A 14173-nucleotide genomic window follows, 5' to 3' on the forward strand; every position below is an offset into this window, starting at 1 on the left:
TGTTGCATTTGTTTGTAGGTTGTCTTTCACACTCTCAAATTGCTCTGCCTCAGCAAGACCCACGAATCTCCGGATCAGCAATAACACTGTCTGAGAGCATTGAGCATACGGCTAAGGCAAGGTAATGAATTCAAATTTCCTAGGTTTGCTAGGAGAGAGGTAAAGCAGATTTGTGTTACCTTACGTTTGGTTTAGAGTAACAGTCCCTGGTGCTTTGCAGACATCTAGTAATTAGTTTGATTGTTGCCTTAATCATCTGCCTGAGCTTGTGGGGTTCCGTTAACTTTTTTATGCTTAACATAAAAACTGCAGTGAACTTTTAAAACACATGCGGTCCTCTTCTCATCAAAATATGAAAAAAATATTTCATCATTTAAACTCTGACTAACATGATCAAGTTTTCAGAAATCCCTTCTTAAATATCTTGAAATTTAAAGTCTAAATGCTACCAGCATTTAGCAACAAAATCTCACAAAACCTCAAATGATCATTTGTTACCATTAGGATGAAAGGCTTCCCAACCAGGATCAGACACTCACTACTCCAGGGCTTTGCAATGATGGAATAAAAGATGGCTTCTGCATTCAAGCACTTAATAACTAATGGTAACATCTGAAACACTGACATACTTTGACTGTTGCTCATGAAAAAGTCATACTTGCAGGGAAGAATAGTGTTCAAGAAGTTGTAACAGTCCAAAGTTAGACCCAATTCGCTGGCAGTGAAAGGAAATATTTTTATGTCAACCCTTGAAGTGATCTAGACTACTTTTCAGAAGCAAAAAACAAACACAGGAACAGAATTTTATCCATGCTGTCTTCTATAGCAATGTTTACTGGATTTGAAAGTCACAGGACTGAAGGCAGCACCAAGTGCAAAGGTCAGATTTCCAAGAGGATGATTAAGGAACACCATTAACATATTAGCAAAATTCATGTTAGGCACTGACAACACAAATCACCAAAATATCCTGGACTCATGAGATTCCTCATCAAGCCATAATGCTTTTATCAAAATGTCATCACTTATAAACATGTGTTTGCATTTCTTTTGTTTGCATTTCTTTTGTTTGCATTTCTTTTCTGCGCATTGTAAACTATAAATCTTTTCTCCCTAGATACAATATAACAGAGGGTATTTGCAATACCCATTTTTACCTCAATCCCATGAACACTAAGGCATGTTCACTATTTTATACACAGGTGGTAACTCATTATTATTTATATAAGTTATTCACTGGAGTGCTTCCAAAACTGGAATCTCAGATATTTAATTCTCAGCCTCTTTTTTACCCCTTCCTGGATAGAAGCAGACTTGAATGCAGAAATTTCCTATAACATTTTCCGTTATAATTCAATTTGTTTTTACAGAAACTACCAACTATGTATGACAATTTCCTGCCTTGCCTAGTATAGTTGGGAGATATAAATGTGACAAAGTTCTTATGATTTGCTTATTAATAGTTGTTTTGTAACCAGTTATGCCTGACTATTACTATTAAAATTATATTTCCTAAACTCCTGTTTTGACAAAGGCATGAGAAGGCTATTGCTAGGTACAGTATGTAAAATAAAATAAAGCAAAACAGAGGGAATTCATTTCAGCTTAACATAAAATCAGTCTGGGATCTCCCTGTACAACTTCTGCTAGGGAGAATTGCTGGAATTGAATTCTCAAGATATGAACAGTTCTTCCCTTAATAAATTGGCCAAAATTTTGCACTGCAACTGTTTAACAAGAATTAAAAATTATGTTCCATCTGCTCTTGCCATGTTAAGTTCTTTCCGCCACATGAAAAAATAGACAAGAAAGCAGATTTTTAAGGGTCTTGTGGCTTTATAGTGTTTGCACAATATGGAGGAACATGGCAATCATAATTTTACTGTCTTTCAGCCTGAAGCAGAAGTTACAGACTGATTCAAGTGGCACAAAGGACTGAGTGTTGAAAAGAAAGCAAGAAACTTGCAGTTGATACAGACCTTAGCACAGCAAATTGAAAAACTTAGTAAGAGGCAGACTGAACTTCTGTCAAAATTGTATTTTGTGCTACTCTGCACAAGCACACACAACAGAGGAAAAAAGGATTAAAAAAAAAAATCTGGAAGTTTTCTCCAGAAAATTCACAGAACAAAGAACAACTCTCTGGCCCACAGAGGTATGATGTTAGCCAGATATCATTAGTGTGCAGAAGACCCCAGACCAGCTACAACACTTCTGTACACCTAAATACAAATTACTTCAGTTATGTTAGGATGAAGGCACTAAACTGGAGCCAGACTGTCTGTCTGTGGACTTCTGTACCAGACTGGTCCATCCATTGGAATGCCTCTTGGGAGACTAGATAAAAATATCCTGGGAGGACCAATACTTAAATGTTTTGATCAAGAGGAGAGTAACTGGAATAAAGCCCCAAAAGCTCAGTGTCCATTAGTAGAAAAGATGTATTTAATACTATCTTGGAATGTCAGGTTTCAGCACACATTCAAAATAATTTCATTTCCTGGGAAAAAAATTGCAAACACCAAAGTGACTTGGAAAACAAAGAGATAAATAGACTGTCAGGTAGATTCATTGTGACAGGAATTTGCATTCATGAAGCCTTAAAAATAAGCAAGAAAACAAGAAATTTTTTAAGAAGTTATTTTCAATGGGTGGCTGTCCTGAACAGACTTAAAAAAAAATGACCTTGGAAAAAAGTGGAAATGCTAATGTTAAGTACCAATATTTTAGCTTAAAGAGACTTCTCTATATTATATAGGAATCTCAGATTTAAGTTCAGTCCTCACTCTCTCAGAGGGGACACTTGTCCCAGGAGAAATTCATGTGGATGGTGATGGAGGAAGAGAACACATCTCTTCTTGATAACCATAGCTGATGAAGGAAAACTCACGTACTCCATAGGGAGTTTCTGTTCCACACTCTCTAGAAGGCAGTAGGAAAATCAATCTCAGACAAGGAGGGAGTGAATAGAGAGGACAACTGGAGGTGATGAGAGATACACTATTAATACAGGTCGACAAGAGAATATTTATGAGTGAATTTGGGAGTGCCATCATGGGTGTTAATGGTGATAAAGCTTTTTTGTTTAATGACCAGACAAGCAGACAGTAAGTAGTAAAAATCTTCTGAGTCCTTTCCAAAGAAGTGTACAAGGTATTTAATGAAGCTTCCTTTACAACTTTCTGTCATTTCCTATGTTATAAAAAATGGCAAAATATGATCATAAAGTGTGGATTTTTTTTGATTTTTGCACTTGGAAATCACATTCTCCGTCTTCTAAGCTCACAAAGGAATTTTATTCTTCTACTAGAGAGTTGCACTTTGAGTTACAGCATTTATCTGAGAATCCTTGCCCTCTGGATTGACCTGGGAGAAATGAATAAACTATAAATGCTTGGAGCTAGAAAAACTCCAGCTTAATCATCCTTCAACCAGCAAGAATAACTGGAATGCAATGGAACAAAGAATATACACTGTTCACAGGGAATAAGAATGTACCTCATAAACTTTTAAGAGACGATGACATCTCCTAACAGATGTCATCTGTTGTGTCCTGTCACATCAACAAATGCTCACTTAAGAGCTCAGCATTGTAGAAAACCATATCTGTCAACTGGTGCTCAGCTGCAAAAACCATCATCATCCACACAAGTCATAATATAACAGCTCCAATGCCAATGTTCACAATTTGCTATTGCAGTAAGTAATTAAAAATAGAAGTGTACTGATTTCATGAAGTACAAAGCAGATTAGCAAATGAGGGGAAAAGTGAGAGGTGATCTTACTGCTGGAAGGCAGCACAGCTTTCCTGAAACCTAACACAGGTGTAGTGTAGTTTTTATTCTCTTTCTAAGTTAGTCCAGTAGAATAGCCAATATACTGAAAGCCAGAGAGACACAGCCACAGGTAGACAACAGCAAGGCATGGAATATTCTCCTGGGAAAGCTTTATATTTTAAATGCAGAAGTGATACACTGGCCAAATTCTGGCCAAATCGCTCCCAGTTCAGTTGGGTTTAAAGCTATACTCTAGATAAGCAGCAGCAATTTGCCCCATTTTTAAATGAGATGCTTACATCAGCATCCTTCAGCAAATCATTAATTCTGTTTAAGCATGGTTATTATAAAATTTTGATATCAAATAATTGTCCTAGAAAATTCTGACATGAAATAATTACTATTCCATGCAAAGTGCTGAACAAGAATATACCAAGGAGAGTGTCCATTCTCAGCTTCATAAATTCTTAGGCATAAGTCAGAAATCTGCTGTTCTCTTGACAAATACATAACCTGAAACTTGCCTACTGGATCTAGGCCTTCCAAATAATATCTGCCAGTGAAAGCCCTCCTCGCCTAAGGAGATGCTGGTTTGACTTTTCTTTTTCTCTTCTACTCCAACCACTTGTTAAACTGTTGAAATCTTTTGAAAGTGTTTATTTCCAGATACAACTGCAGCTCTTGAGTGCTCCTGCACTCACATGTGGATCCCTATGCCAGGCTGCGCCTCCTCTCACTGCATCCCTATGCAGCCTGAACTGCAGCAGAACAGAGAAATTAAAAGACTAATTCCTGATTTTTTTTCACCTGGTACTCAAAAAAACAGGAAAAAGCTGGTGAAAACAAGGAATGAAAGTTTTTATGTTAATGAGTACATGAGAAAGAACTGAAGGTGAATATCCTTGCCTGTTTGTATATTCCCACTAGCTCTAAACTCAGCATCTCACTCCTTCTGAGAATGAAGTGAGAACACTTGGTGTAAGAAGTTGCCTTCCCTTAAAGCAACATTTGCTTTAACAACACACTATTCTCATGTAAAAAATTAAAAATGGGAGAAGGGGAAAATTCTGCTTGTCCTGCAAGGTGTTTTTTGGTGGTTTTTTTTTTTTTTAGGTGTAGTTTCTCTTTTTTTGTGAGTACCTTGACTATCCTATACAAAATAGGCTCCTGAAATATATGTGGAAGAACATGTTATTCACAGCTGAGCATCTGTGTGACATTAGATGCTTTTACTTTTTAAAATCAGACAGCAAATCATCACAGTTAAAAAATTTACTTTCTCCACTATTTTGCACTACCCTGTTTCTTTTTTCATTGTTAGGCAACAATTTTATACCACCTTTCCAAGATAAACAGTTCTCTCAAAAAATTTGAAAGACCTATGCGATAACAAGGCTTCTGCTGACAACCTCACAATTCTTGGAGCATTTGCTCTCATAGCTACCCAATTCTCATAGCAATCCAATCTTCAGTCTGGATTAAGACCTTGTATACAGATGGAAATCATATGCAGAAAAGATAAGGACCATATGTGCTAAACATGTCAGGTACCAAAGCTTAGTGAAGTCTATCTGTGTGATCTTTCACTTCTCCCATTTCTAACCTCTTAGGCACTTAGGTTGAGACACATCCCACCTTAAATTTAGGCAACACTACAATGACATACAAAAGCTAAAGTCTACCCATTATAAGCTCTTCCTGTATTCCCTTTCCTACTGCTCTAGCTTCCTTGCAGTCAATAATATTTATATTTGACTTTCACTGGTAATAACTCATCACACAAGTTCTTTGTAAATATGGCAATGGCAGTCACTGCAGTAAGGAAAAAGTCTACTACTTTTATTTTATAGGGTCTGGAAATGAATACCTTTCCCTACTTGTGTGGATGTCACCTATCAGTACCAGAAAAAGAAAAAAAAAAAAAAAAAAAAAAAAAAAAAAAAAAAAGAGAGAAAGAGAAAAAAGAAAAAAGAGGATTTTACTTAAGAATTCTGTATTTCCACACCATTTGTTTCATTGTCATCCATGGCATTTAACATTTGTTTACTGATGTTGATCTCAGCAGTATAACTACATTAATTTCACTAACCCTTGAGACACTTTTGGTTTATATAAGACTTTATCTGCTGTCAGTACTACTATCTGTTAATATGCCATTACTAATTTACCAAGAGAAATTACATTTCTGTTGCTTTTCCAAGACAGTTTTCAAAGTTATCCACGGGTGTTTTGTGAGCTACAAAATGTGCTCTGATTTTTAAAACTATGTGTTACAGTTGATTTTGGAAACATCCAAAGAGCACAATCAAAAGAGACTGAAATAAATTTATCACTGTGACAATTCAGCAAGTCCTGTGGTAGTCTATGGGCTACTCTCAAAGTGATTCAAAAGTTCATGTTCAGCTAGGTTTCTCTCTTGTTTTGATAACTATTAGTTGGAAATGGTTCTGACAGTCACTGTTGTTACGTCTGAAAAACAGCAGAAAAGGATTTTTGACAGAGTACTGAAAAGTGCAAAGAGCTGGCACTGGGAAGCCGCAAAGCAAGGAAGGCTGTTTTTTACAAAACATGAGTACCTATCCTTATCTTAGCATTCCAGAAATTCAGATTTTACACTTGGCCTGTGACTTTTCCTGTTAGCTTTATTTTTAAATCGCCACAAAATGTTGATTGCATGGAAGACTGGCCCCTCTCTGGTTACAATCCACAGGTTCTGGCTTTGACATTTTTAACCCACTGGTAGGAGAGGGGGTTGTACAATCTTTTCTGTAATGTACTGTTTTTCACATCCTTTTCTCTGATTCTGGCTAGAATAAAGATACTGAAAACATGCTAAACAAACCCCTTATCCGAGACAATATGGACATGGTTATGTTCTTAAAAAGAAATACATTTGCATTAATTTCAATTGAACAGCACAGCACAGAGAAAATAATATATGTACATACTGACATCCCCTTTGTCCATTTTCCTCCTTCCACATATTTGTTTTGATTTTTTGTTTTATCCAGGCCCTTAGCTCTACCTCTCCCATTAGTCTGTTCCTGTTGCTATACACCAGACCCTTCTCACCTTGTCCAAGCAGCCATTCCCTGGACTCCCAGCACCAGCTCCGGAGCTCCTGCAGGCTGCCACTGCCTCTCTTTGCCTCCCTTGCTTTTCTTCTTGCTTTCCCACTCACAGCTCTATGACCTGAACTCCTTTTGGACTCATTGGAGGGGAGAGGATGCTTAAAACCACATGGGAGAGGGTTTCACTCCCCAGCATTACTCATCCCAGAACCAGCCAAGAGAACCAAAAATTCAATGAAAAAGGTGGGGAGTCAAATGAGGCAGTATTCATCAACAACATCTGCAGCTGGCATTGAAATAAGTCAGACTCTTACTCATCCTATTCATAAATTTCCTGGTAAATTCACCCACCAGCTCAGTTTCTTCTTTCGTCTTCTACTGTTCCAGATACTGTCAGTTTTTTCCATTTATGCACTTCATTTATTATCTCCCTGCAATGTCGCTTCCAACGCATGTCAGGACCCTCATCCTTGTTCCTCTATAAATTCTCCTCTTATTTGCAGCATCTGCTTCAGCCCTGCCTCATGTATTGTATTCAGGGTCTGTGTCTCATTTCTCTCCTTGACTTCTTCACATTAACCCTCTGAAAATGGGGTTTACTGTACACTTTACCTCTAACTTCACCCATAAGGGCCATAAAGAACACAGAGGTGAAAAGCATGTACATAGTCAGGCCAGATAGCTGCAGTGAATTGACACAAAATTCACAGCTCACATACCTTGCCATACTTCTGTGCATACGATCCTGTAAGCAGCGAATGAAAAACTATGATTGTTTCATCCAAATCCCAAACAAATACACGCTGAAAACAGAATAGAGGAAAATATTATTGAACAAATAACATAACAGTCCCACCACCACACCACCCAGGGAGACTAAAAATCAACTGACTCTAAAAGTTTAACCAAGTACTTATTAACTGAGCAGGCTTTCTCTGAAAATCAGCAATAACAGTGTATCATGCATGGTAAAAAGTCAAAAGACAGTAACTTTTTAACTCTTCAACTATTTCTTATTTGTTCTCTGAAAAGCTTTTCACAAAAGCTCTCTAATAGAGATTTCAGAAAAGTGATTGGGTCAAACATAATTGTTAAGGATAAACAGTACTTTCAAGATACTTCTCTGCAAGTCTTATTGATTCAAGACTCTTTTTATTTCTGCTGTATAACTAAAATCTTGGGTAAAAGTGCTATATGCCACTGCCATATAGAATTTAAATAATACTGTAGGATAAACCAGATTATTTTAACTCAGTTTCATCCATTCAATTTCACTTGTTTGGATTCTCACTGGTAAAAAAATAAATAAATTAAAAAAACCAACAAAAACAAACCCTGAAATGTAAGAAGTTAGCTTTTTCACTGGAAAAATTAAATCCTTTTAAAAGAAAAAAAAAAAAAAAGAAAAAAAAAAGAAGTAAGTTTCTGAAGTTTCTGAACAAAAGCAATGGCATTTACACTCAGTTCCTAGCCCTGCAGCCCACCCTGCTACCCCAGGAGAGGTCGTGTGGCCAGCCAAGTCCCAGCAACAATTTTGTCTTGTGCTGTATCCAGGGCTGGTCAGTGAAGGCAGGGCAGTGGGGCAGGCCAGGGCTGCTGGCTTGCTTCACTTCTTTAGTGGCAGCAGGGGACACACAGCACTGGCAGGCAGCACAACATGTCCCTGGTGCTGCAGCTGGAGTGTCACCTACACACACAGGCACTGTGCTTCTTCCTGCTGCTCCTGTCACTGCAAGGCACAGCCATAACTTCACTGAGGTAAGCTGCCTCACTGAGATCTGCTGATATAATTTACAAACACAAGCAAAAACTGGTGCCTAAATATTTAAAAGGCTATGGCCAGATGACCCTGCATATTACATTGCATCCATAAATACATGTAATTAAGCTGAGTGATATATTTGAGATTTCCTATTTCAAAAACTAAAAGAAAACATGACACTTTTGAGTACAGGCTTGTGGTTCTATTGCACAAGAAACTGACAGACACGTAATGCAGAACAGTAAAGTCTCACTGTGCATGTATATTAAAACAGCTACTACTCTCCGTTACATTCAGTTAGTAAGACTGAGTCCATAATGTCTTCTAAAATGCTTTAAGCTATTTTCACAGCTGCAGTATTCAGAATTTACACTTCATCAGAAGAAACCTCCACATTAACATTCATCAATTACCACAGACATACCTCCAAGTCACTGTCCGGAGGGGGTGATGGATTATTCTTCCGCCCTCTACCCCGAGACTTAGACCCAGAACTCCTACATGTTCTCTCATCAAGGTCTTTGATTGGCGTGGAGGGGCTCTGCACTGTGTCAAACTCCCCTGAAGAGGTAACCATTCATGACAAAATTAGCACTGGATTTTTAAATAATCAACTTTTTTCCTCAAAGTTCAACGTGTCTGTATGCAAACTCAGTGACATGAGACATGTAAAAATGTTGTATAAAAAGAATGATAATGTGGCTTATCTTATGTAGATGGGATCAGCAGATGCCACACACACTTTTGGCTTTACCAATGATACACTATAAACCTTAACAGAATAAGACAAAAATTAAAATGACACATATACACCTGAAGATACACAAATACGCATGAGCCCAGGCAAAATACCAATATATCCAAGACAGGGTATTTTAGAAGTCATCCTAATGGTTTGTCAAAACATGAAGTGCTTTTTAATTAAAGTAGTTAGTTTCCCATGTTTTCAGTTCAGCTAGACTTATTTCCAAGTCCTGCTTTACTTTTACCAGAACACATTTTGGCACTCATCCATGATCCAGAACAGCCAGGCAGCTTCCAGTTTCATGTCCTCCTCCCATGTCACCTGCTCTTTAGTCAAGTTCACTTTTTTTCTTCACCATACCTCAGCCCATAACTTGTCAGACGAAAGCCATAATATTAAATGCAATATTCCAGTTAGTACCTGAAAGAGGATGAAGTTGTACTTGCTGTTTCTGATTGTCTTTCTCTAAGTATGAAGCATTGTGGACTGTCACAGAGATGTGCTGGAAGGGTCTTTGACCTGGTATGGCATAGCTGGTCTTAACCACACTCAAGCCCATCCCTGACTTACTCATTTAACGAGGCTTAGCATCTTCAGCTTTCAAAACTTATAGCATTAAATGCAGTTTGGCTAGGTTCCTGAGTGCTAAATGACAAAAACCCCTCCTTCTTAATTTATCCTATTAATAATGATTTGATTTTTCTCCAGTAAAGGAGGGAAGGGTCCAGCTTTGATCTGACATCTTCTACAGATTTTGATTCAAAAGAGTCCTTGAGCTGTCTGTAATTGAGCACGGGTAATATTTGTTAAAAGTGCTCATGATGGCAAATATGCAGAATAAATTAACACTTGGTAGAAACATTTCCCAAAAATCATCTATGATGCATCTGATTTTGAGTTGGAATTGGTTTTTTATTTTTTCATTTTTACTAAAGAGCATCACTGAGTGTCCAGCAGATAAAGGAGACTGATTTTTCTTCTTTCTTCTGAACTTTCAAGACCACATCTGGAAAAATGTGCAGTTTTGGGTCCCCAAGTAGAAGAGAGATATTGTCAAACTGGAGTTAGTCCAGGTGAGGGTCACCACGACAGTTAAGGGGGCTGAGCATGTAGTAAAAGAGGCTAAGTGACTTTTCATAGAGATATGCAGAGAAAGGACAAGACACACAGGCAGAAATCCCTGAAGAGTGGGGAGAGTAGACAGTTCTTGTTGACTACTCATTTCTATTCCCAGCATGGTGTTGATGTCAGCAAGGTCACAGCAGGCAGTGAAGCAATCAATAAGGATCACATTATGTTGGCTCTTTCCCCATAAGAACAGCAAAATGTACTTGGGTAATTTCAAATGTACAAGAAGCATCCAAATCAGAATCCCTGTGCAGCAAAAACCTAAAATGGCTTTAAAATAAGTTCTGAGTTTGCAAGAGCTCAGTGCAAAAATAGTTTCCTAGATTTTTCTGATTGAGTGGAAAAATTGTATGAAACCAAATCCCCAGAAAGAAGAAGCAAAAACTAAGAAAGCGAAGATGAATGTTTACATTCTTACCACAAAGTCTTCTTATTTATAACAGTTCAACACATTACAACAAAATCAAGACTCATTTCCACAGTAATGTATTAAAACATCTGTTCTCAATGACTGTGTTTATTCTAATCTACCAAAAATAAAATATTAAAAAATATTAAAAAAACTCCTCTTCTCTGAAATTACCCAACAACTGAAGTAAATAAATCCAATTTTCTTTTAGCATGAGCCATTACCAGTTGCTCCAGGCTTCTGCTTGGGTCAATGTTGTACATGTTTGCATAATTATCTATTTATCAGTACTGTAACTAATCGCTGTTCCTTGTAAAATCTAGATATTTAAAGCCAACTTTATTTCATTACACTAATCTCTAAATCAGAATGAGCAGCTGTCTCTTACTTGAATGCAAGGTATGCATCTATTTTAGAACTGCAGAAGTCAGTGCTGCAGTTTTTTAAACAACTGTAGGCTTAATTGCTTGATTTGCTTTTTACCTACAGCAGTCTAAAGGAGAAACTACACTTTTCTTATCCTCTGTTTGCTTTAGAAATGAGGTCAATGCTGATAAAATGGAAACTTATTAAAAATTCAGCCCTGTAACATAAAAGAATGTGACAAATTCTAGTACCAAAGAGTATTGAAAACATTACCTTAATGAAGAGCTCCTACTGCAGCTCATAATAGACAGAAATTTTTAATACGTTTGAAATTTTTTAGCTTTTTCAATGTTCTGCACATGTCTAATAAATACACCTCATAGCCTCTTCCCTCTTCCCACTGGGACTGCGAGCAGTGCCAGTGATCCAAGAAAAGAGGAGGAAAATGTTAAAACTAGAATATGGAATGACCTCTTTATCACAGATATTCTTACACATACTCATACACTTGTCCAATATGAAGTTTTCATGCTTTGGAGACCTTGCAGCAGCTCCAGCTAGAGGGCAGGGAATTACAGCACCAACTTACAAAGGGAATTATGGCACCACACTACAAATGAAGGTGGTCTTTCATATCCAGGACATTGCTTCCCACCTCTAATTTGATGATGTGAACATCCCCTCCTCCTTGTTAAAACACAGTTCTATGACTTAAGAAGGAAAAAAAGAATTTGTGCAGTCTGAATACAAACCTAATGCCATCTCCCAGAGAAGCTGCAAAGGGTGACTGCATTGTAGGTACCAAATTAAGCTTTGCTGCATCCCAGTAATGGTATGGGAGCTAATATCCTATGGTGATTTGCCTCCCCTAACCCTGGATATATGATAGCAAGGTGCCTTCACATGAAGCTTTTATCCAGGCCTATATTCTCTGCTAGAGTTTTATTTGCCCCAGATTAAATGTACTCATGTATTCATCAAATATACTCAACGTGAGGCCTCACCTCCCAGTCCATCTGAGCTATCCCTGTTTGAGATGAAGTGCCCTAGCGGACACCTATTTATCTCACAAATACTCCATTGTAATGAGTGCATTTTGAAAAATCTTTATATAAGGCTGACTCAATGCAAGCTCAGAAGAGAAGTCCCTGGTTTAAGGCAGATGTGTAATGGATGAATTTCTGAGCCCCTTCATACTTTCTTTATGGATTGACTTTTGTTACCTATCCTTACCAGATAGAGCAGCCAGAAGACAGCTTCAACATTACAAGCCTGCTTTTTTTTCTGACTTGTAGTATGTTATTTCTTGTCATGAATAGCAGAAAGAGCAAAGTCTATTTCAATTTTCATCTCATTTTCTTTACATAGTCAATAAATAAAACTGTAGCTGGTATTAACTCTTGATCTGATGGGGCTTTATTATGCAAATGAGAAATCCTGTATGTGCAGATGGCACTAGAGGCTTTGATTAGATATTTGAATTAACAGCTAGTGGAGATGCCAGAAGAATGAAGTGCCTTGCTGTGTTTAGTCTCAGGTTTTGTTGGAGTAAGCCTTAAGGACTTGTATGACAGCAAGAGAACACAGTGAGTGCTAAAGGACTGCAGTATGATCTATGATATCTGAAATTATCTCCAAGACACTGCCCCTCACCAATGGAAATTTATTTTTACTGTGACACAGAAGGGCACAGGCATGTCATGCATTCACAAAGTGGGTGTTTCACTCTCAGCAGAGGGCCGCATGATCACTGCAACCCTTCATAGAAATAAGGAGCAGATGGGGGCGGATTTGTTAAACTCAGATGCACAACCTACTTAACAAGAGAATAAGCTCATATGCTTAAACAATCCACAACCAAGAAAAACCCTCACTGTTTCACAGATGTGAAGCCTGTGAATACTTTTTCAAAATGCTCAAACTACTTAAGATTCCATTTTTTTGCCTATTCTATTCAATACCAATGGTATTTGTAAAAATACATGATACATTTAGACAGCGTTTCTAGGAAACAGATACCTAAGGGAGAAACAACATGGGAAACTGTGTGATTTTCTCAAATAAGAATATGAAGGAATAACAAAGCAGCAAGTGAAAGTACACAGGACATAAACAGTTATCAAAACATGTCACTTGTGAGTACACTCCATACTCTTTTTAAAATTCTTTACATATGATTTGTGTCTATCCTCCACCTGTTGAAATTTCACTTGATTTCACATTACCTTTAGGTTCTTCCTAGATTTGCATTCTGAGACTACTGAATAACATTACATTTTTCATCAAAAATCAAGGGAATATGTATCTCCCCATCACTCTTCCATACCATATCCATATCCATATGCATATCCATATCCACATCCATATCCTACCCCATCTCAAACATACACCCACAAACACATACACTGTTACATTTTAAAAATCAGCCTGAGGAAAACATCTGGTAGGAAAAATTTCAAATAATTTAGTTAAAATTCCAATATTTTTAGCAAATTTAAGCAGTTTATATTATGTGTGAGTCCTTGCTTATACCATTCTACACAGTGTTACCTTTCCTTTGTACAAATTCATTACAATAATACATTAGGTTTTCTACTGTATTTTCAATAAGATGGTGCAGTTGTTAGGAAGATCTATGCAATAAGGTGATTTTGTGACTAAAACATAAATTCCTCCCCTATTCAGGGCCTAATCCAAAAGCCAGTTTGTTAGCCTTTTTAGAAATGGCAGACACTGAGCACACTGGATGAGTGAAGCTGGTGCCCTTGAAAGAGACTGCTCTAAGAGTGCTGAAGAAAAATTAAAAACTGCCACTAACCCTCCAGGGATGCCCTAGGAATACAAGTAGCAGGCTGCTGTGCTGTGGTGGCTGTGCACAAGAGGGCAGGGCTGGGCAGGCAAAGGGAGCCTCCTCAT

General features: G+C 37.6%; 1 protein-coding gene across 3 annotated transcripts in view; it reads right to left on the bottom strand.

Annotated features, from left to right (window-relative positions):
• Positions 1–14173, bottom strand: part of EYA4 (EYA transcriptional coactivator and phosphatase 4) — a 121194-nt gene that overhangs the window by 14320 nt on the left and 92701 nt on the right. For 2 of the 3 annotated variants that reach the window (XM_053973115.1, XM_053973116.1), the window contains 2 exons: positions 9034–9176; positions 7567–7650 (listed from right to left, as the gene is read on the bottom strand). In XM_053973115.1, coding sequence (XP_053829090.1) covers positions 7567–7650; positions 9034–9176 — 227 coding nt within the window. The remainder of the gene's footprint in view (positions 1–7566; positions 7651–9033; positions 9177–14173) is intronic. The other variant, XM_053973114.1, reaches the window with a different exon arrangement.

Source organism: Vidua macroura, chromosome 3 (genome assembly GCF_024509145.1).
Source record: "Vidua macroura isolate BioBank_ID:100142 chromosome 3, ASM2450914v1, whole genome shotgun sequence".
Classification (NCBI taxonomy): Eukaryota; Metazoa; Chordata; class Aves; order Passeriformes; family Viduidae; genus Vidua; species Vidua macroura.